We start from the raw sequence: 25,115 nt of genomic DNA on the forward strand, positions 1-25,115 counted from the left end.
TAGTATTTAGAAAAGTCAAATATGAGATGTTTTTAAAATTCTTCATCTTATGATGTAAGTTTGAATTTAAATTTGATTCTAATTAATGATTATAGCATTAGATTTGTTGAATTGATTGTAGCTTGATTATAATAGAAACCATGTATGTATTTTTAACTTATACTCTAAATTATAAATATTTTATAGATTTGTTTTTAAATGCCACCATATAAATTTATTCTATGAGTTGTATAAGAAATTAGAAAATATATGATTAAGCAATTAGACTATAAATATCCAAACTTTCTCAAAATTATTCTATTTATCGATGTGAGTTGAAGTCCAAACTAAATTTAACCCATATTTTCTTGAAATTGTAAGTTTAGTGATCATAAGTGTATATTGGTCAAATTATTGAATATTGGACTCAGAAGGATAAAGAGTTTTCATGACCTAAATGATTAATGAAGTTTTTAGGGCTTCTTTTAGATCATTAACATCTCAATGTTATTTAGATTTGGATTATATATGCCGTGATACTTTGTTGCAAGTTAAGTTAATGCTTAGATAATACATTAAAAAGAATTCTTGAACATAATCTTAATTTTGCAAATTATTTTTAATAAGCTTCTCCAAACAAATAGAAAAAAAGTAGAAATAAATAAATAAATAAATAAATGAATAAATTGTTCTAATGTTATAGATATTTTAGTTGGATTTAATTTTATAATATTGTAATAATCTTTTTTTTTAAGTATTAAATATATTTAAAGTTGATGAATATCTTAAGTTTGAAGTGATAATTTAAATAGAATTCCTAGGAATTTACTTACTTTGGCAATTGATGCCAAATTCCCTCCAAACTTGTTTGTTTATTAAATCTTAATAATTCTTTTATTATACCAAATCATTAAGACCTACAAATTTTATTGCTTGATTAAATATAATTCTTATTGTGTATAAATTAGAGTTAAAATTCTAATATAAAATCCAAAAATCCAAAAACCTTATCACATATTTAAGAGAATCTAATTTTAAAAAGTTGTTTAGAAGTCTTTGATTAAGTGCGATTTTAAAATTATTAGGATGTTATCTAAAATAAACTTACTACAATATAATGATAAAACTTGAAGCAAGGTTTGATGATCTCATTGGAATAATTTCAGGGCATTAATGGGGTAAAAGTTTTGTTAGCTTTTTAAAATGTCAATGTGTACACTACATATGAAAAACTAACAATTTTAGAAGAGCAGAAAGATTGGCCATACTTAATTCAAGGGCAATGAATAGAATTGATATATTTATAACTAGGTCAGAGAAAGAACCAAACAAACAATAATAAACAATGATTAAAACTCTCCACTATTTACATGTTAATTTTGAAGCCTGACTTCATTTTTTTACATTGTAGTTGGGGAAAAATATGTATTAAGGTGTCATCTCCAATGATTTGCCATTGACATTTATCAATAGATTATTAAGTTTTAAGCAATTATAAGTGCAACCATATCATTCCTTGAAACCATTCTGTAAAAAAATTGTGTTTCAACAATCCCAAAATCTTATGTGAATTGGTTCAATGTGATACAGTTGGTATATCACTGCAGACAACATATAAAACTTATCTGTGCACAACAGTACCAAGCACATGTTGAATACAGAGATGGCAGATCGATCATCTTGCACAGCGATGCCAGAATCATCCCGGTCCCTCATACTCCGGTGATGGAACTACAAGCATCGACAGCTCTTCCAGTTCAGCTGAATCAGTTTGTCCTACAAATTCACAAGAAGCTGGTGCAGGATCTAGCGGCACTTGAGAGAGAGTGGAGGATAGACAGAGTTTTAGAAATGAAATCAATGAGCCGTTAATGGTACATCGAGCATTCATGGAGGCGCAATTCACTGTGGTTATGTTCATACCTTGCGCTTCTTTGGACTCTTTCGTTTTGAAGCACTCCTGAACTCTGAATTCTGGGTGATCTGTGAAGAACCCAAAGACTGAGAAAAATGATTTTGCTTAGCGTTGGTCGCCTACGTGAGTATCGCGCTTGTTTTGAGACAGTTCGATGACTGCTGCTTGCAACTTTGTAATGAGGTCGTCTTTGTCGATCTCTGGTATAATTACAAAGAAAAACAGAATAAAAAACTCGTCGGCTTTATAACACCGACATATACCCAACGAGAGCACGTTAAAAGCTCGCGTTGTTCCAAGATAGTGCTGAAATGAATCGATCACTGCTGGTGGACAACGAGTTTTCCTATCACAAACCATAACAAAGAGAAATCAAAAAGAAAAAAGAAAAAAAGAATGTAACGCACCTTGGAGAGGAGCAGAAATGATTTGATTCTCTTCAACAGCATATAAATGGTCATTTTCCCGAATAACGCTGATATCGTCAATCTCTGCTCCTTCTTTGCTCAACAATATCTTGGGGAGATGGTGAAATCTCTCCTCTGCAATTTTCGTACCTCAAAAAAAAAACAGTTCAATTCTTCAACCTGAAGATCTATGGAGAGTTCTAGGAATTATGAATGCATTGGATATCGTCTACACCGTGATTTGAAAATATCGATACACCAACGACACAATCAATACCGCAAAAAATGAATGAACGAAAAAAGAATGGAAACGATTTGTGAGCAGTAGGTATATTCACTTACGGGCAAGGTTGAGCAACTCTCCTATGGAATTTGGCAATACAACAACCTTTCCAACGCCTGTTACTGCATTGTTCAAAGGATGTTGACCATGGAGGACAACGCGGACGGGCGGTGGCGGCGTTGTATCGTCGTTTCTGGGCACGATCTGATTATTGTACATCCTACTTTCATGACAAAAGGCCCAGGGGTTCACGGTTTGTTGCCGGCGAAGGCTTTTCGACAGTCCCCTCAGGGTCATTAACCGTCCCCGAGCCGATTGTTTTCGCATGAGTGAGTGGATTGTCCTTTCGCCCCCAGCTACTCTACTTAGGGAACTAGGAGGAGTTGGATTGTCGACCTAGTCCAAAAACACACACCAATCAGATACAACCTTCATGTGAAAACCATTACCAATGCTTCTGCTCAATCTGACGAAGACGATGGAAATTACTGAATTAAAAGAAATGGCACCTGAAATTCAATAACGGAACCTGCTTTCTTGGACAGCCTCCGCCTTGCGAACGCACTGGACGTTTCCTTGGATGTGCCAGAATGCTGTGAGTCATCACGAGCAGGTTGAGCCTTCAAATAGGACACTATCTCTGGGTGCAGTTCAAGGCGCTCTGCTAGTTCGCAAGCGGAAAGGATATGTCCATCAGTGCTCTTCAAATGAGGATTTGCCCCTCGGGTTATCAAAAACTTAACCATCTCCAATCGGCCATAGTTGACGGCAACGTGAAGCGCGGTAAACCCATTTGCATCAGTTGCATTATTGATGTCAGCACCATATTTTATGTAGTCTTCAATGAGGTCCGTGTTACCCTCGAGAACAGCTTGCCCCAAGAACTTCCCAATATCTGCATTCTTAAATGTTGCGCCCTTCTCCAATAACAGCGTCGCTGTAGCAGTGTCCCGGGAAATAAGGGCATCAACCAATGGGACCTTTCCATCCGCATCTGCACCCAACCAGACAGCATTTGGAATTGAGTGATCACTCCCCACGTCTCTTCAATCCTCTCAACTGTCTCGAATTTGAGAAAATATCCATCTAGGATCCGGAACCGTTCCGACAAGGGATCAATGTAACGCCAAACATAAGACAAATTAACTGAAAGATCGAATGCGATTCAAAACATACCAGCCTTGTTGGGATCAGCCCCGTGTTCCAGTAAGATCTTCACACACTCCTCATAACCTTTCGCTGAGGCAATGTGCTAATCCAACCCAAAAGCACAATCGAAACATAGATGAGAAAAGACACTAAACAACATAAAAGTTTCTCGTCCGTCAAAGTAAATCCTGTTTCTACAATTTCTATTCTATTTGGTAGGACCAAAAAGCAGAAAGGACGTTTAAGTGTAATGGTAAGCTCGTGACGAAAGTTAGAACACACCAAAGCAGTGCGGCCCCAATAAGCTATCTTGTCCACCTCCGCGCCTTTGGACAGCAGCTCTTGCATTAACTCGAAGTTTCCTCCTGCAGCCGCCGCACCCAAGCTTGGGGATATCTCGTTGTCTTCAGCGAGGAGTACCTCAATCTCTGCCGAAAGCTCCTTAAATCGAGGGTCATCAGATTCCCGCAAGCGCTGCACCACAAGACAATAGAGGTATTAAGTTTTGTTTCTAGATGCACTGTGTCACATCTTGCTTCTAGATACCAATCCTTTCAGATAGTGCGGTAATATCAAATCTAAAAAAAAGTGGATCTCGGGACGACAAAAATTTGGAGTAGAAATAGTACCTGTAAGAGATTATCAACAATCCTCTGGCCATCTTCCTTGAAAGATTGCACAATGTTCATGAAAACAATGCGATCAAGCCGCAAGAGCTGTGATAATTTCCGACTTCGCACAGTGAAAGGTTGGGGCATGTAACACAGCACGCCAATCTCTCCAATCACATCGGCAGCATGTGCCGTTGCTAGAATCTGGCACGAAGGACTCGAGCCTCAATACGGTTTGAAAATTAAATTAGCAACCAGGACAATAAAAGTCAAGTAGGAGAAAACAATACAGATGGAGGTAATTACATACTTGCTCTGATGCGGCATCTTCTCTTCGAACTAAAACATCCTGCACCCAGTCAACCATGCATGTTAACTTCCATTAGTTGCTGTCAACTTACACAAATAACACCAACCGCCCACTGTTCTCGGTGAAGGAAGCACCAATCTGTCTCATGAATATCAATGATCTACTTATTGTTATAGAAGTGTTCTAATTGTTAGTCCTGGCAGTAGGAGATGAACTTACAGCAGTACCGTTCACAACGATGTAAAACTCGGAAGGGGCCTCATTGAGCAGTATGATGTCCTCACGAGGAGGGAAAAATTCAACTTTCATCTCCGATACCTTCATAAACCAAAATTCAATTAAATTGTGTCAAACATTATCAGCCAAAATCAACGTCAAAATTCAACACTGGTTGACTTACTACAAAATATTCGTACGTAGCAAGAGTATTTCCTTCGCAATGTGGTGCTCATGTAAATGTGTGTCAAGTACGAACTTTAATTTCGTCAGCCCAATAAAGTATTCTGAAGAGGCATTCAAGGGTGGCGCACCAGCTGAGAGAGAAAATTGTAGGAAGTGCCCTGGAAGAGGTAAACTCTTTCCACCGTATCAAGGAACAAAAACTGCGCAACAGATGACCGAATGGCCTTTGGAAGGGAAGCTATAGTTCCTTGGTGTTGTAGACTCTGTGTCTTGAACTTCAACTGCACATGGGAGATCATTTGCTCTTGAAGCTTCGGAGGCAAGTGGTTTCTCGTAGCAAACTCCATCAATGATTGCACAGAGTCACGCTGACCCCACACCCAATCATATCAAAATATCATCAGTCACATTCAACATGCAGATTCCCACAGAGATTTCCTCAGATTCTTCAGGGCACGTAATCTATTTCTGAATTAGAGAGAAGAACGTTTCAGAAGAGAGGCTCACATAATCTCGTGTTCGCGCTGTCACATGAATAATAAGATTGGTCATATTTCCAATGATGTAAGATGTAAGGGCTAAGTTCAGTAGCATGTAGAAAATGTCGTAAATCATTTCACCACGATTGACTGGATGCAAATCCCCATACCCCACAGTCGTAAGGGTGGTGATGGACCAGTACATACTCGTAACATACCGCGTCCACAAAGACTCCTCTCGAAATCCTGGAAGCGCAGATCCCAGCCAGGTCTCTGATTCTTTAGATTTCGGATGCCGAGCAGCTAATAAATAGTATGAGCAGGCCGCACAATGACAAGTAAACACGGTCACCTGGAACAACACCCACAGACTTGATCAAAATACAGAAGAAAGTCGCCTTTGAGCAGCCGCAACAATCTATTACAATGTGTCTTTACTATCGGATTTGATAGACCATACCTTAACTTCGAGAAATACTAGGTATTGTGCTCATAATCGTTTCTTTTAGACGATAATGTAATGACTGATCCAAGAAAGTTCAAAATCTTCGTCTAGGTCAATGACCCTCAAAGAAATTGAGCACGAGAACATTTATGAAGGTAAATCATTACAAAGTCTCCGTACCAAAAAGAGTTTGAGACACCGAGTCCAGAAGTAACTAAATTTTACGTTCTTCTCCACCCTGTAACAAAGGTTCAATATGTTAAGCGCAAAGATGGAAGGTTCACAGGAATAGAGCGTATGACAATAACAAGATTGGTAGTTGAAATCGGCAGATCCTTCTCAGTTTATACGATTATGCTTTTAGGAAGACGTGCAAAATGTAAAGCTTCAATCGACTCTTTGGTTTCCTTGAAATACCTAGCAAAGACGTCGCTCACACGCCGCAACCGCCAGAGTCGCAACAGGTTAACAAAACTGGTTACAAATCCTGTCTCGTACTTGTGGGTGAAAATCACCATTATGGCGGCAAAAGGAACAGTTGAAGCAACATCTAAAACAAACCATGATCTCAAATACCTGCCAATCATAACAAGGCGACGGAACAACAGAAATGATAGTAAATATTCCATTCAATAAAAAAAAAGGTAACAATAAATAATAAAACATACATGGTGAGCAAGGTGTGAGAAAGGTAAGCTCATGCAACAGTAGAATTATTGATAATCGGCATCAGCAGTAGAGGCTGGTGTTCAATTTGAAGTAGAACGAGGCTAGTGCCCCTCCACCCAAGTGATCCAAAGTCATGCAGAAGACTACCAAGCGCATGTGAGCGATGACCATTATCTGCGCTAAAGCTCAAGTTCGCAGAATGTTACCTACTAGCAATCTTCTTCAAGTTGTCTTCCATCAAGAACGTTTTAGGATCAAGATATGCGACGAAGAAAGTCATCACGATATCAATAAAGAAGAGAGCGTTGACGACACTGTCGACACCCAAAAGGACCCCACGTGGGTTTTGTATAAACCCGAACTCGAACGGTGACACCCATGCTGAGTAGAACACCAACACCACCAGGAAATGCTGCCAATACCTGCCCACCCAATAGAAATCAGAGATCGGAAGCTAGATTTAACTGGATCTGCTTAATCCTGATGACTAGCTACGTCAAGCGTTTAAGAAAACCGTATGCATCACCCTATGTCTCCGAAGCAGTATGACCATACGGACCGACAGTCTTGCATACATGCGGCTGTAGTAACTCATAGGTCAAACCAGGACTCCGTCCTGAAGCAGGTACAATGGCCGGCAATCGTACCATTTCATCTGAATTATTGCAGAGCAGCATTTATGCTAAGCTACAGGTATGCCAACTGAGAGGGAATTTCTCTAAGACATTGCCACACAAAATCCTACCACTTAGTCTTCCTAACTTTCAAATGGTTGCTAATTTTAGATATATGATGACGATGACAACAAGGCCATGATTTCTTCACTTGTTAAAGCATCCACAGAAAGAGGGATTTCATGGCATAGGCAAGCAACCGCAGACAGCCAGACAATAACCAAAAGGATGCGTTGAGCTCATGCCGGTGCATTTGTCGCAGGGAGGTATGGCAATTACCTGTATTGGCGACTGTAAGGATGAATCACATATTTCTTCAGAATCAAGTTTTTGATGCTTTGATTAGATCCGAGAGCAGGCAAAAGACCGCTGCTGAATGCATCACTGAACGCGCTGTGAGTGGAAGCCTTATGCAAGTGGTTTTTCTCCACCAAGCCCATTGCCTGCTTAACGAGGTTAATCAACCATTCAGCCATGATCCCACAGCAGCCTACCACCTCTCTGTCACAGCTGTTAATATGGTAGATACTTCTTTGCAGATTTTCAATAATCGATGAGATTTGTAAGATATCTCAGCGATGGTTTTGTCACTTGAGGACCTTCATGAAATTTCAACTTCCTGGATGAGTAATTTGCGCCCTAACATAGTTAACCTCGGGCATGCAACGGTTCGGCACGCCGAGCTGCAGAAGACGACGGTGCTTTGAACGTCAATAGCACTTGCAACTTAATGCTCCTGCGATAAATTTCGGTGGAGCGCTGACATCTGTGTGATACTGTCAGAATTCAGCTCCAAGCTCGAAACCATTTTAGTTCCATCTCAAACATGAGCTCATCAGAAGACCAACGTACATCTGCAATACGTTGTAAGGAGCCCTCCTACTGCTTCCGAAATTCTCAACACATGCCTATTACGTCCATTCCGCTTCGTTCGTTGTGCTTACACCGAGTTCTATCAGTGTCGATTTCCCCTCACATCCCAACACAAAACCATTTCTTTCTCTGAAAACACTTCAGTAGTGATAACAAAATCGCTGGAACGGCCTGCGCAACCGCGACTATATCTCCGAGCTGCAATTGAACAGTGCAAAATAACACAAGGCATCCACATACCACGCTCCTCCTCCGAGACTGCTACCAAGCAATCTAAAAACCATTCTTGAAGATCAAGAAAGCGCAATACGTCTTCCGGCGCTTGACTCAACTGGTCCCGGGCCAAGCTGCCGCACTTCAACCATGCGCAGGGCCAACTCCCTCAACAGTCTTCGAGGCCTCCACCTCACAAAACTGCGACAGCTCCACCAAATCACAATTCACGAACCCAGTGACTACTCACAGCTCCGACGAGGACGAGGAGGAGGACGACGACGACCCGATCCTTGCAGCGTAACTCTACGGCACCGCATCCAGGCTGTGGTTCACGTCACCAATCACACAAGGTTCCGGAGCACGAGGCACGGCGAAGCACACGAGCCACGGCTGCTGTGATAATAACGACACGGTAAAAAGAACATGGAGTTGCTGACGAGGAATTAATACACAATGGGAAAAAAATTACGAAAAAAACGGCATGAAGATGTGTTGCCACGCTAGCGCCGCCGCCAAGGTAGTAACAGGAAAAGCAGCCTCGAAATCGAGGCCTCCATCATCACCACCACCACCACCACTACCGCACCGCATCGACAACAGCGGCACTGCTTTGAATGCAGCAAAAGGACCCTGTGGAATCGGAACACGGTGATGCAGCAGCGGGGCATGGAGCCGCGGAGGCAAACTCGGGCATGGGAGCTTTATCTCCTGGTGGGTCCCATACTCTCTGCGGCGATTTCCCTATTGAATCTAACCTCTATCCAACGGTATCCTAGGGGATCCCAGTTGCATCCTCTACGAGGGGGATCCTGGTATATCCCATTCCCTCCCTGCGATGCCTTACCCTTTTTGCCGTCTTTGTTCCCATGTCCACGTCCTCATCTTCATCTTTTTCGTCTTTAATATTCGTCGTCGTTGTCGTTATCGTCGTCGTTGATGTTGTCATCTTACCACGTCGATTCGAATAAGAGGGGCAACTTTAAATTAGTTTTAGAACTTTTAAAGTTGGAAGTTTTGGCCCGTTTGTTTTGGATTGGTGGAAACTCTGTGGTTGATTTTTGTTGCTTTTGATGAAGTTGTCCGTTTCTAGCAATAAGGCCTCTTTAGGGTGAGTGGGAAATTTCGGAATTTTTAATTATTATCATTTTTTTTGGTGTGGTTTTGTTTTATTGATTTTTGAAAGGTATGTTGATAAATGTGGTTTTGTCATATAGGAAGAAAACATACGGGATGTAAACGAAATAAAGATAAAGGAGAAAATTTGATGTATTGAGATGTGATATTTTACCTACCTTCGAAAGGAATTCATGTGAGTTTTTTGTTCAAGAAATAAAATATTCAAGAGGATGTTTCTAACAAAAATACTTCATGGTAATAGGTATTTTATGAAGAAAAAAAAGTAAATAAATATATTATTTTAGACAAATTTATGTTTAGGAATGTTAAAACATCACTTTACAATGATGAATTATTAAAACTTATGATAAATCAATCTAGTAATTGTTGTTAAGTTTGTATTGGAAGTTTTGAAGGTAGATTTTATGCATGATTGAAACTATTTGTAATTATGAGAGTAATAAGCTGCATACTTTGCAGCATGAGTTAATATAATGTTAATGCAAAATTTATGACTATTAAGATTAATAAAAAAATATCATTAAATTTAATATATATATATATATATATAATAAAGAGTATTTTTTTATCCATCCATGAGCTTTTATGAGCCAACTAGTATTATTTAAATATAAGATATCTTTATATATATATATATATATATATATATATATATATAGAGAGAGAGAGAGAGAGAGAGAGAGAGAGAAAGAGAGAGAAAGAGAGAGAAAAATAAAATAAAATAAAATAAAATAAAAATAAATATTAAAGCCACACTTCAATTTTTTTAAAGCAACATCTCCCTAGCCATCTTATAATCCATTATGTACCTATTCCATGTCCCTAAATTTATTTCAATCCCGTGTCCCTTGTTTTCATCTCTCATCTCTTAGTCTCAATCCTTATCCCTTATTTTTAGCCTTTGTCTTGTGACGCCAAGTCTAAGGTGAGAGAAAACTAAGGAAGCAATATGAAGAAGGCAAATCAACTATAATTGTGACTTATTTTAAGTATCAAAAGAAAAGATACTATGCCAACAACTGCAAGAATGAAGAAATTGTGAGGAAAATAAGTGAACTTTTTTGTACTCTTCAGCCATACAAGACTCAAGTGACTCAAAATTTCTAAGTGATGAGTCTCAATATATAAATTCTAGTAAAGAAAGGTGGTTTTGAACAAAAACTCACTTTCACCAATTTACATAAGAAACTTGTCTATCTAAGTTTTAAGGTTAAGAACACTGAGGTCACAATGTTGATTGTTAGAGGGATAACCAACTTGTTTATGAAGCCAAAGTATGCCAAGAGATTGGAATTGGCTCTCAAAATAATTAAAGAAGTGAAGGTGTCATTTGCTAAAAGAGGAGAAATAGTCTGCTTAGTTGCTAAGAACATAGAATTTAAATCTAGGAATAAGAAATTTTGAGAGGACTTCAGAATATGTAGCCTCAGTGGAATAGATGCAGTACTAGGAAACACATTTTTAAGGTATTACAGAATGAAACTTCAATGAAAATCCAAAATATAAGTAATCTTAATAGAAGAAGTTGGGAAGTTAGTAGATTTGTCCTTCGTGAACCGCCTTATATTATACAAGTCAAAGATTGCTATTGTTACTCACTACAAGTTAGAAAGAGAATAGTTCCTCTTACACTTGAGAAGAAGCAATTTCAATCTTGAAATTATAAGTAGTGGTCTCAGTAATAAAGAAGAGTAAGAAAGGACCACTCTATATTTTGAAAAACTTATGCAAAGCCTTTTGTTGGAATTTAGTAATGTCTTGACAACTAAATTACTAAGGAAACTTCTACCTAATAGAATAGTAGATTATAAAATTGATATAGTTTTAAGATTACAATCCCTGAGTAAAGCATTGTATTGATTAAATCAAGTCAAGCGAAAAGAGCTCATATAACAACTCAATGAGTTATTGAAAAAATATTATATTACTTAAAGTAAGTTCCCATTTGAAGCCTCAATCCTTTTTGAGAGCAAAAAAAAAAAAAATGGAAAGATGAGAATGTGTATTGATTATAAGGTCTTCAATAAGATTACTATAAAAAAAAACTACCTACTTCCATGAGTTGACAACTTATTGAATATATTAAGTTGTAGTAAATATTTCAGTAGGATTGATCTCAAGAGCTATTATAATTAGATAAAGATTGCCTCCAAGGATATTAAAAAGATGGCTTATAGAACCAAATATGATTCTTATGAATTCATGGTGATGCCCTTTGGATTGTATAACACTTTAGCAACATTCATCACATTGATAAATTCAATCTTTTATAAGAAAAGTGATGAGTTCATAGTGGTGTACATTGATGATATATTGGTTTTCTTCAAAAGTGACAAAAGGCATGAGGTGCATTTAAAGATAGTCATAGAGAAATTAAAAGAGAACCAATTGTATGCCAATGAAGAGAGGAGTATCTTTTATTTGGAGAAATTAGAATATATGAGATATATCAACAATGATAAGGATTTAAAGCCATAATCAAAGTAGATTTAAGCTATCAAGAATTAAAAGATATCTAAGATGAAAAAAGATGTGAGATCATTTTTGTAATTAACAAATGATTATAAAAATTTCATAAAGGATTTTTTAAAGATTTCTAGTATTCTCTTAAGCCTCTTGAAGAAGGATAGCAAGTCCATAAAATAAGACTTGAGTTGTGAAAAATTCTTTCAAGAAATTGAAAAAATATTAATTTTAAGTTTAGTATTGTTCTATTCATAGTTTGATAAAGAATTTGAGATCTATATGGATACAAGTAATTTTACCATTAATAGAGTTTTGATGCAAGAAAAAAAGACTTGTGGCATTCAAGAATACGAAGTTGAATGAGAGTCAGCTTAGATTGCTCACTCAAGAGAAAGAACTATTTGTAGTAGTGTATTGCTTAAAAACTTTGAAGCACTATCTGAGTAGTAGCAAGATCAAAATCTACACCAATAACATCTCTCTCAAGTACTTCATGTGTCAAAGGCATGAATCTCAAAGAAAGAAAATCCTCAATATACTCCTGTGTCATTGAAAGGAACTAGAAAGTCACTCAAAGATGATATAATATTGAACTAAAATAGCTATTTACAAAAATAAGAAGACTAGAAAGTCTTGAAACAAGTCTAAAGTTTAGAAAGGCATTGAAAAGGATAAAGAAGGCTTTATTCTTACCTCCATATATACTCTTAATTAAGAAATATGTGGCGATGTCTTATAGAATCTCTAAAACATGTTGACTTTGTAAGATACATATCTTAACTTACAAGACATGTTTTTTATATGTATATGACCTAAGTTAGTTTTTTTTACAACCTATCAACATGTAGTTAACTTGTTGACCATATTTCTAACCTACCAATCAACTACAAACACATATTAAATCAAAGCAGCATCTATGAAGCTTCTAAGAAGTTTCTTTTAGAAGATATTATAAAATTAATCTATTTTTATCTATTTTTATCTACTTCTATCTAATCATATAGGTATCTATTAGAATATCTATATATATTTGTGACATTATCTCTCCTTGTAGAGATGAGTTCTATGAGGAATGATCTTCATATGTTGCAAAAATCTAAGATGCGACAAATTATATTTGTGATATACTTTGATCTTTGTTCTCTTTGAAGATAGTTGATAGGTCCTCTCTACCATTGATAATGTCTCATATCAAGGTAAGAAGACCACCTTGTTATTTGGTTGTTGATGCTTTTGCAACTTTTTTCAAATAAAACATTTGAAATACTATCAAGAGTTGTTCCTACCTCTAATAAAAACATCAAAAATAGAGAGTCTCTTCCAAAGTGATGATATCAAATACATTGTCGTATTACGTGCTTTCCTACTCGAGAACGCGCCGGGCATCTGGCTGTAGAAGGTAGTATGAAGATTCACTAATATTCAAGCAGTTTATCGGTTTTTGATTGTTGGAATATAAACAACTGCAAGAATATATCATAAATCTATATGGATGTCCTTCAACTGCTCGCCGAAATCCTTCCTGTCCCAGCCGGTAGGTCTCTAGACGTTACAGAGAACCCCGAACAACCCAAACTACTAATCTTCGATACCGCTTTATACTCACGATCTTGTATCCACTAACTGTCTCGTTAGATTAATCCAATAAATTTCATTCACTCTGCATACTCAATCCTATAGAAACCCTTTTAATTCTTCATCACAAATGTAATTCAATTTCACAAAACAGTCAAGAGTAATCACATCCACTTCATTAAAATCCCGATTCACTAGTACAACACTGACTTCAGCAACGATTGCCTCAGTCTTCCCAAAATCCTATGAAGAAAAAAAACCCCAATTCTCTGTCTTTTTTCCCCGCTCTGAAGCATGAAGCTAGCTCTCCGACCCTTCTAAAAAAACTTATTCTCCCCTCTTTCAAACCCTAGCCTCTGAATTTCTTCAATCTTCCGTCTTGGATCCGGAATTGGCTCCGCCGCCAGAGCTTTCTCCTCATTTTTTATCTTAAAGAGATCCTTTTACCGAAAGGACGTTCCCGAAACGACTTAAAGGACGGAACAGCATGAAACAAAATTGGAGCCCCGTAATCGGGACAACATTGAGTCGCCCGACCGATTTAGGTCTCATATTGGCTAAGAGGCCCGTAGTAAGATCTGGATGTTCCCGTAATTGGACCGCATTGGATTGCCCAACCAATTCAGGTCTCATATTGGGTAAGAGGCCCGTAGTAAGACCTGGATTGGATGTCTTGAAATTGGATCCAATTGGCTCTTCGAACGAGGTTCACCCGTCATTGAATTGGTCCTTTTCCTTTCTGCTGACTCCCGTTATTAGAATCGAACGGAGCATTTCAGTATGCCCCGGCTGACTGTAACGGGGTGACTGACCCTGGCCTCTCAGTATTTGCACTGGAATTGGTCGTTGCTCCCAATATTCGAGGTAACTGAATATTAATAAAAGTCTCCTATCTTTATATTTTCACGATATACTCATGTTACAACACGACATCCATCCTCTCTGAACCTGTGCATCCTTCGGTATGCACCAATTTACCCAATTGCTGTTTGATTTAGAATATATTCTCTACGTTTTTATTCAGTTCGTCTTCGTTACCTTTATTATCCAAATCACTTTCATCTTCTTGTTGCGGAATCTCTATACCTTCATTAAGGCCTTCCATATTCATCTCCGCGTGTCTTCGTTTAAATATTTTTACTCGCTTCCCTGCAATTGGTATTTTCAATTTTGTACCATGTAACTCCCGTAATGAGTAAGTCGCATTATCATGAACAGTTGTTACTACATATGGTCTAAACCAACGTTTTGAAAATTTCCGCAAAGTACTATGTTGGTTATCCAGACTATTATCATAAACAAGTATCCAGTCACCTTCCTCAATTGCTTTAGGTCTCAATCGATGTTGCTTATCGAATTGCGCCTTGTTTTGTAACCTTGCTCTTTTTAACCTTTCCAATGCTATTTGCACATCTTCCGATCTTTGCTCGAATTATCGAATCTTAATAGCCAAAAGCTCTTCTCTTGTCAATCCATCTTTCCATGGTAGCATACTCCAAGTAAGTACCTTTTCTTCAATCGGCATAATTGATTTTCGACCTGTCATAAGCTCTACTGGCATAAATCCTGTCACTGAACTATGTGTTGTTCGATCAGCCCATAATGCAAATGACAAAAGCCGTGGCCACTCTTTAACTTTCCCATTACAAGCTTTAACTAATGCTTTCATAATTGGTGGGAGACCACGTTCGCTTTTTGCATTCCCTTCCGGATTATAAGCAGTAGTCAATGATAGTTTAACTCCACATCTTTCAAAGAACTTACGAGCTTCTTGTGCATTTAATTCTCCACGATCTGCAGTGATTTTTTCTACGCATCCGTAGCGGCAAATGACATCTTCAAGTAAAAATCTACAAATCCCTTCTGTAGATTTTGTCCTCAATGCTCTTCCTTCTACTTGATTTGATAAATCTTCATGAGCTAAAACCAAATATCTCATCTGCCATAACCCAACTGGCATAATAACCAAATCAATAACCTATTTAAAATGAATAGCCACAGGATACGTAGGATGAAGACCATCTCGATGTCGGATATTAGAATACGATTGACAAATTTTACATGATTCTACAAATGAGAGCACATCTCGATACATATTTTTCCACCAATATCGTTCCTTGAGTTTAGCAAAAGTAGCCCAGATTCCTCTATGCCCTGCCCATAAACTATCATGGAACTCCTTTAATAATTTTAGTTTTTCTTCTTTTTTGCCTATCACTCGTTGTGGCATCCCAATTCCTTTCTTTGGTCTCTTCCATAAGAATCCATCTCGAAGCAAAAATCCATATACTTTTTTTCTTATTTGTTTGAATTTTTCTGTAGACCAATTCCCTTGCTTAGTCAAGGTATTCAAGTAATGACCAGTATCCAATAATTCTCCTTCATAAGATTCTTCAAGAAATAGCTTCTCTTCTTTGTTGAGATTTGATATTGAATAGAATTTCAATCCGACGTCATCAATGTCTTCAACCATTTCGTCCTCCCTCTCGTATCTTGCTCAAGATAGCATGTCTGCTACTAAATTGTCCTTCCCAGTAACATGCTTAAATTCTGGATTTAGTGACTTAATATAAGCAATCCATCTCAACATTGTAATATCTGGCGTTGAATAGTTAGTAATCATTCCAAGCAATGACAAGCAATTTGTTTCAATTACTACTACTGCCCCAATCAAATAGTCCTTTTCAGCTTTCATAGCCGAAACAACTCCCCAAAGTTCTCTTTTGACTTGCGAATATGCACGCTGACGAATACTTAAAACTTTAGCTCCAAATCGAACTGCAAATCTATTCCCACTTGAATCATCTTGACCCACAACCCATCCAATGGCAATTGGACTAGCGTCCACAGTAAGAATCATTGGTCTATTGCACTTATAATCAACCTTCCTCAATATTGGAGGTGACATCAATAATTTCTTCAATCTTTGCATTGCTTGAATATGCCTTTCTTCCCATTTAAATTGGTAGCCCTTGCGTAACAGTTCATATAATGGATCCGCTATGTGAGCATAATGAGGGATCCAGATTCGATAAAATACACATGTACCTAAAAACCTGCGAATCTCTGTTAAAGAATCACAATCCTCTTTCATCCTTCCAATTGCATCAACTTTAGTCGGATTTGGTTTTCTTCCGTAAGATCCACATAAATGTCCAACAATCACAACCTCTCGTATTCCAAATACGGACTTCATACCCGATAATGTAAGATGAACTTCTCCAAGCCGAGTTAAAATCTTTTCACAATCTTGTATATGATCAACAACATATTTGCGACACCCCCTCGTATCTAAAGTTTCATCCTTGTCTCCTTCTCTGCACCCTTTTATAGGAACATCATCTAGAAAAGGCATAGTCTTTTCCGGAATAAAATCTCTCAATACCTTATTCATCCCATTTATCATATGCGCAACTGAGTTGGTCGCGCCTTGAGGAAGAGTGCATATTCTAACCAATTCAAGTGGTGTCTTCATTGTTGTCATATCTCTACTTCCTTCCGCAAGTTGAAATTGATCATAACATGAATACAAGTCACCCATTGAATAGATCGCCCTTCCTGCAAATGCCTCAGCAAATTCATCCACAATAGGTCCAATTCCTGCATACTTGACAGTTACTGCATTCACCGGTTGCATATCTTGAATAAAACGTAGTGACCCATTCTTCTTAGGTACCGTAAACCATCAACTAGAATACGGCGCAAATGAGGGTTCCAATATTTTCATCTTCATCTTTTCTTTTAATAGTTCCATCAATTTAGGTAAATGTGCCCTCGGTATTGAAATCAGTCTTAGATTCCAAGGTACATGCGGTACAGTGAAGATAACCATAGGTATTATAATATTCGGATCCACACATTCAATTTCATAAGATTCGAAGGCAAACGATCTACCTTGTTTAGTCAACATCTTTTTGAAGCAAGTAATTTCTTCCAGCAATAAAGAACCATCAGAACCAATCTTCAACTCTTCAAAAGTCTCTTTAGTAAATTGATGTCCAATTCTCATTGGATCTCTTAAACTTGCCTCTTTTGATGCTTCTCCTATTTGTTCCTTAGAATCTTCTGGTAATGATCTGGCAATAGGCTTTACCTTCTTATCTGCCGTTTTATATCTCGTCTCTACAGTGACTTCTGGTGCTTGAAAAGATTCAAATATGATATAAACCTCTCTTGAATTAATCTCAACAATCTTATCATTATCTCCTAACCCAATAGATGTAATCAATTCCAATGAATCTTCCAGTCCATTTTCTTCATAAACACCTAAAATCCTCTCATCATCTTGCGATGTACCTATCTTGCATAATTCTCCTTCAATATTATATAATCTTTTTCTTTCTTTTCTTTTAAAATCATCAACTTTCTTATACATAATATTTCCATTCTCCAATATACCAATAAAACTTGCATCAAAAGAACCTTCATCTCGCAAGAGTACCTCCTCTTTTGTACCTCTATAATCTCGCTTTATAGTGGTACCTCCCCAAAATCCTTAAATCCTTCAACAATCTTTGACAATGGTTTTTCCCTCAACCTATCTCGATTCCGTTCATGGTTAGGAGGTACTGTTAGAAATTGTACAACTTTCCTCCCATCCTCGCTCCGTACCTTTGCATAAGCAGAACCATCGTCAAGTACTTTTGTTTCTATCCGTGTTGCCATAATATAAGGTTGTCCTAAAATCAACGGATAAAACGTTGTATCTTGAACAAAGAAATGTTGCTCCGTCGCAACATCCCCAATCCAAATTTTGACATCTGGACAAGCTCCATATAATTCGCCCCATGTGTTATTAGCTGCTCGTATTGCCCATCCATGTTCCATATCAATTGGCCATTTTTGTTTCTTATAAAGATCTTTAGACATGAGATTTATTTCAGAACCATGGTCGACTAAAGCAACAATTGGTTCTTCTATATCTCTTACTTTCACCAATATCTTAGTAGTTGCCCTTGCCCAATACTTTCGAGTATAATGACTCAAAGTTTCCATTTCCTTATCTCTATAATCTTTGAAACATACTCGTTGATTATACCCATTCTTTTCATTTGTTGGTTGCTTGTAACTAATATCAACTTCTTCTTCATCTTTATATATTCTTGCATCAATAGCATGACTCATTCCAGTTTCACCCATTAATTTCCTCTTTTGGTTAATGCTGTCAATGATAACATCATGAAACTCTTTCTTTACAATTCCCAAAACTTCTTTCAATGGGAATTCCACCTTAGCATTTAATATACGTTCTTCCAACATCCCTTTCAAATTTGTTGCCACTTCAATGTCAGAAAGTAGCTTATAAGCAATTGATTTGCCTTTATCTTTTGTCTCCTTTGTTTTTTCTCCCAATGATGCTGAGGTATCCTTTACAGGCAATTCTTGTGAAGCTGCCTCCCGAGCCTTGTCTCCTCGAGTTTGCCTCTTAGAAGAATCTCCTTCTCTAGTATCATCAAAATTTCATCGTCTCTTTTCTTCCATCAAAGCTTCATATTGGCTCTTAGCAATATATGCATGAACTGAAAGAGACTCAACAAGATCCTCCCAATCTTTTGCACCTCATATTGTAGCTGCAGTCCTCAATAACGCTTCTCGAGGTAATTTCCCTTCTTGCATTGTAGAAACGGCAGAAGCCCAAAACTCACTAGTTTCTGTACTTCCACCAAGGTCATCATCTACTCTAACACCATAACTTGCACTTTCTCGTGCTGCTGTTTCGAGCTCTTTTAGGTAATCTTGAACCAATGCTCTCATTCCTCCCTTGCCAAAATTGGTTTGAAGAAGATCATCCCTATCTTTTAATGCTATCTTCCCATCTTTCCAACAAATAATTCCTTGTCGTATCATATTATTAAATTCATTGCAATCTTTTCTAGTGTGTGAAGCATCATCACACCAAATGCATCTTTGTACATATCCTTGTTTTGAAACATTCTTCGAATTATTTGTAGAAGTATTCTCTTCAAGTCTTGCCAATTTGATTTGAAGATCTCGCATTCCTCGTATAATTTCTTCCATCTCCATATTTGCTTTCTTTGATAAGGATGTCGAAGGTTGAACTGTAGGCATTATTTGCGGTGTTGTACGTATTGGAGTTTTGGGTACTTGTACTATTTTTGGAATATTACTCCTATCCTTCCTCCTTTGTCTTTTTGTAAGCAATTCCACTGCATCTTCAACGTTCATCTACTTTGTTGTCAATCCTTCATCTTCTTCTTTGTCTTCAAGAAGGAGTTCTAATTTCCCTTGCATTTCTCCATCAGCAGCTTGATAAAATAGATCAACTTTGTTCGGCTCATATGTCAATTTTTCTACCTTCGATAATTGAGAGTACTGCCTCTCAAATTCCCCTAGTAGCTCTGTTACTTGTAAATTCTTATTTGGCCGTTCAATCCATTCCAGAAATAACTTCTTAGTAACGTGATCAGCATCTTCCAAGAAATATTCGTCTTTCAATGCATGTGAAAAAACCTCCCATGAATTCTCATAACGATCCGTAATCGATGCAATATGGTCTCTTATCTCTGACATCGTGGCAAGTCCAAATAATTCAATCATTTTCTTCTCAGAAACCCGATTTAATTCCATTTCACGAACATAACATCTTAAATACCTTGAAATATTCCTTCCATCAAATTGATCAATTTTATTGACCACTGCTTACAATGCTTTGGTTGCCAAAGCTTCCTTTCGATCATTGCTTTGCTGTTGCTACATTGATAATGAGAAGGCTTGAAACATACTAGCAATGGATGGATCCATGTGCATACCTTGTCATTTAGAAGACCCCCCACCAGAAACTCCTCCCAAAGATCCTTCAAAATTTTTATTTTCGTTCTCCATAAAAATAAAAATAAAATCAAACGAAATCCAATATCTTCTACCTCAAGCTTTCACGTCAGGTTCACCACTTGTGTTGTATTACGTGCTTTCCTGCTCGAGAACGTGCCGGGCGTCTGGCTGTAGAAGGTAGTATGGAGATTCGCTAATATTCAAGCAGTTTATCGGTTTTTGACTGTTGGAATATAAACAACTACAAGAATATATCGTAAATCTATATGGATGTCCTTCGACTGCTTGTCGAAGTCCTTTTTGCCCCACTTGGTAGGTCTCTAGACGTTACAGAGAATCCCGAACAACCTAAACTGCTAATCTTCGATACCGCTTTATACTCACGATCTTGTATCCACTGACTGTCTTGTTAAATTAACCCAATAAATTTCATTCAGCCCCCATACTCAATCCTATAGACACCCTTTTAATTCTTCATCACAGATGTAATTCGATTTCACAAAACAGTCAAGAGTAATCACATCTTCTTCATTAAAATCCCGATTCACCAGTACAACACTGCCTTCAGCAACGATTGCCTCAGTCTTCCCAAAATCCTATGAAGAAAAAAAACCCCAATTCTCTGTCTTTTTTCTCCGCTCTGAAGCATGAAGCTAGCTCTCCGACCCTTCTAAAAAAAACTTATTCTCTCCTCTTTCAAACCTTAGCCTCTAAATTTCTTCAATCTTCCGTCTTGGATCCGGAATTGGCTCCGCCGTCAAAGCTTTCTCCTCTGTTTTTATCTTTAAGAGATCTTTTTACCGAAAGGATGTTCTCGAAACAGCACAAAGGACGGAACAGCCTGAAACGGAATCAAAGCCCCGTAATCAGGACAACATTGAATCACTTGACCAATTCAGGTCTCATATTGGCTAAGAGGCCCGTAATAAGACTTGGATGTTCCCGTAATTGGACCGCATTGGGTTGCCCGACCAATTCAAGTCTCATATTGGGTAAGAGGCCCGTAGTAAGACCTGGATTGGATGTCTTGAAATTGGATCCAATTGGCTCTTCGAACGAGGTTCACCCGTCATTGAATTAGTCCTTTCCCTTTCTGCTGACTTTCGTTATTGGAATCGAACAAAGCATTTCAGTATGCTCCGGCTGACTGTAACGGGGTGACTGACCCTGGCCTCTCAATATTTGCACTGGAATTGGTCGTTGCTCCCAATATTCGAGGTAACTGAATATTAATAAAAGTATCCTTTCTTTATATTTTCACGGTATACTCGTGTTACAACCCGACAACGTTATTTCTCACCATCTATTCGAAGAAGAACATATTATTCTTAAGGATCTTCATCTAGATTCTGTTGTTTTAAAGGTTGTGACAATCGCAATGTCTAGTCTGATATGTATGCAAATGAAAGTTCATGAATTGAATCTGTTGGTTGTTAGTTCTCCATGTCTTTAGCATCACAAATACACAAAAACTACAAAGAAAGATAGAAAGATAGAGTGTTATTATTCTTTGATCTTTTTTCTTTTATAGCAAAGATTTGTTATTCTTTATTATAGTTTTTGATGAATGTCATCATTAAAAAGCTTCAACTTTCTTTGCTGCATTTGAAAGATTTTTTGTTGGCTCTCATTTGTATTTACTAATATCATATCCACACCAATGAACAAGATATTGTAATCTATTTTGATGCTACCTTAAATCTAAGACTTCTTCCATCTCAAATTCTTGATTATTATCCACTTCTATAGGAGGAGGTGGTATTTGTTTTCTTCTCAAGATATTCATTGTCTTACATGGCTTAAGAAAGAATATGTAAAATATAGGATAGATTCCTATATTTGCATTAATTTTGCCTATTTTCATTAATCCTTGTATTAATTTTTTATCATTCTTGAGTTCTCTTTAATTAGGCCTTTATTATTGCATGTAGCTCTGAAAAATGGTTTGCCAAATATTTTATTATAGGATTATCAAATTTTAAAAAGTCAAAAGCATCAAGTTGTAGATAATAACCATAGTTGGCAAAAAAAATTATTTGTTAAGTAGAAGAATGTATTGAATTATTATATGTAAACTTTGCCAATGATAAAAAAGTTATCTAATCATCTTGATGATAGTTTATGGTATGCCTCAAGTATTGCTTCAAAATTTAATTCACTTGTTCTGTTTGTATATCATTTTGAGAATAAAAAGTCAAAGAGAGCTTTTTATCCACCTTTAAAATCTTAAAAAGGATTTTCTAAAATCTTGATATAAATTGAGTCCCTTTATTTGATATAATATCTTTAGATAATCTATAATAATGATAGACATTTTTAAGAAAAAGCTTAGTCATTTCTTCACTTGTAATAGATTTTGTACATAGTACAAAATATACCATCTTAATAAAACAATCTAATATCACAAATATAGAATCTTACAAACGTGAGATTGGAATGTCAATGATAAAATCCATAGAAACAAAAGATCATGGTTATTTTGGAATAGGTAATAGCTAAAGAAATCTATGAGGTCGATGAGGAGGAATTTTGGATCTTAAATAAATATGACATGATTGTACCAAGTCTTTGAATATCTTCTATATTTGAGGCCACCAAAAATCTCTCAATATTAGCTCTAAAGTCTTATTGTATTCAAAATACCCAGCTATTAGAAAGTCATGACAAATTTGAAGTACACATAATTGTATCCTATCTTTTAGAATATATAATTGTTCTTTGAAATAGAATAGATTGTTCTTCAACTTGAACTTAGAAGTATCATGAAACTTAGAAGTATTATTCTTGATATCATAAACAAGAGGATTAAAGAACATATTTGATTGAGTTTTCTTGACAAATGTCAAATTAATAATCAATGTTGATTTTATTGCTCAAAGATGAAAATGTTCCATCTTCAAAAAAATTATTCTTTATTGATCAAAAGATGCATCTCTTTCTTTTGATGCAAGATAAAAATGTCTAAAAAAGATATCTGAAAAACCTTATTTTTTGGATCCATAGGTGATCTTGAAATCAAATTTCAATAAAGACATGCTTCAATGAGCTTGGCAACAACTTAAAATATGTACTGACATGAAATACTCAAAGTTCTTGTAATTTGCATATACAATGATTGGACTCAAAGTACCTTCTAAGTAACAATGCCATTTTTGAAATGAATCCATGATTGCAAGGAGTTCTTTGTCTTAGATCTCATAATTAATCTTGGGTGTTAAAATATTTTTGGAATAAAAAACTACTAGATAGAATTTGTGATCTGCTCTCATTTGTGATAGTATTGCACCCAAGGCAAAGTATGATGTGTGAATTTCTATAAAAAATGCTTTAGAGAAGTAAACATGATATAAGATTGATGCAAAAATATATTCTTTTTTAAAGCATCAAATGATGCTTTGGCTTCTTTATTCTACTCAAGTTTGTCTTTATAAATCAAATGTATAAGTGGAGCTATAACTTGAGAAAAATTCTTGATGAAGATTTGATAGTAATTGGCAAATCCAAAAAGCATTGCATGTTACTTACTATTCTTGAAATCTTCCAATCCATGATAGTTTGGACCTTCTTCAAATCTATCATTAGCTCTTCATTGAAAATGATGTATCTTAGGAAGTCAACTTGAGTAGTGTGGAATTTATATTTTTTTAACTTGGCATATAATTTTTCATCTTTAAGTTTTTATAGTACAAAATAAACATCAATTTAATGTTCTTTTGTGTTTTTCAAGTAAATTAAAATATCATCCAAATAATAGATAATAAAATCATTAAGAAATTCATAAAAGACATCATTTATTAATTATTGAAAAGTAGCTGCTAAATCTATAGTCCAAAAGGCATGACATTATATTCAAAATACCCATTCTTGGTTTGAAATACAATTTTTCATTCATCTCATTGTTTAATACATATTAGATTATATATACTTCATACATCTATTTTTTTATATAGATCTTTATTTATTTTAATTGATCAAAAAGTCTTATAATCAAAAGTAGAGGATACCTGTTCTTCATTGTGAACTTGTTGAATCTTTGATAGTCTAGAGACATTCATAGAGATCCATCTTTTTTCTTCACAAATAAGATAAAAGCCGTGGCTGGAGATTTATAATGGCATATAAAATTCTTAGCCAAATTCTCATCAATGTACTCTTTGAATGCAATCAACTCGTTTTGTGACAGGTTATAGATTGGTCCAATTGGTAGTTGAATTCCTTCATGAAGATCAACCGAACAATCATAAGGTCGATGCTCGAAAAGAATATTTGCATTCTTTTTTTCAAAAAATATCTTAGAAATCTTAATATTGATTAAGAATACTACTTGATGTCTTCTTACGATTAGAAATAGGTGTGGTATATAAAACAAAAGATAATTCTTCTTTTGCAATATGCATAAAAGCTCTAGCACCTACTAGTAAGGATTTGGATGTACTAGACTTATATATTTTTACTTGACTTATAAAATTTTAGATTAAACTATGAAAAAAATTAATATTAGAAGAAATTCAATGTATTTGAAGATTATACTTTTTTAACAAAGATAATCCTAAAATAATTAAATTCAATAAAGATTTTATTTTGTTAAATATTACTATGTTATTTTGATTTTAATTGTTACATCTAAAGGAACAGTCTTATGCATAATATCTTTAGAAGATAGTAAACAACCATTTATGACTTTTATATGTATAAGTTTAGTTTTTTTGATTAATGATATCTCTTATTTTTTG

General features: G+C 36.2%; 1 protein-coding gene across 4 annotated transcripts; it reads right to left on the reverse strand.

Moving 5' to 3' along the window:
- Positions 1-1,504: 1,504 nt before the first annotated feature.
- On the reverse strand, positions 1,505-9,013 carry LOC112284715 (potassium channel AKT1). Of its 4 annotated transcripts, none has more exons than XR_002970520.3 (16): positions 7,603-8,688; positions 6,856-7,071; positions 6,398-6,556; positions 6,161-6,218; positions 5,564-5,887; positions 5,185-5,424; positions 4,874-4,972; positions 4,655-4,693; positions 4,363-4,548; positions 4,016-4,207; positions 3,761-3,836; positions 3,094-3,578; positions 2,644-2,980; positions 2,302-2,436; positions 1,903-2,094; positions 1,505-1,710 (listed from the first exon to the last, which is right to left on the reverse strand). XR_002970520.3 is itself a non-coding variant. In XM_024524829.3 (15 exons), the coding sequence occupies exons 1-15, from the start codon at positions 7,797-7,799 to the stop codon at positions 2,000-2,002; spliced, it is 2,853 nt and encodes a 950-aa protein (XP_024380597.1). In that variant the 5' UTR covers positions 7,800-9,013; the 3' UTR covers positions 1,505-1,999. The 4 variants fall into 4 exon arrangements, 2 of the variants coding, with proteins under 2 accessions (XP_024380597.1, XP_024380599.1); XR_002970519.3 differs by having other exon boundaries at positions 2,302-2,451; XM_024524829.3 differs by having other exon boundaries at positions 1,505-2,094; positions 2,302-2,451; positions 7,603-9,013.
- Positions 9,014-25,115: the final 16,102 nt, after the last annotated feature.

This window comes from Physcomitrium patens, chromosome 7 (genome assembly GCF_059467195.1).
Source record: "Physcomitrium patens ecotype Gransden chromosome 7, ASM5946719v1, whole genome shotgun sequence".
In the NCBI taxonomy this organism is placed as follows: Eukaryota; Viridiplantae; Streptophyta; class Bryopsida; order Funariales; family Funariaceae; genus Physcomitrium; species Physcomitrium patens.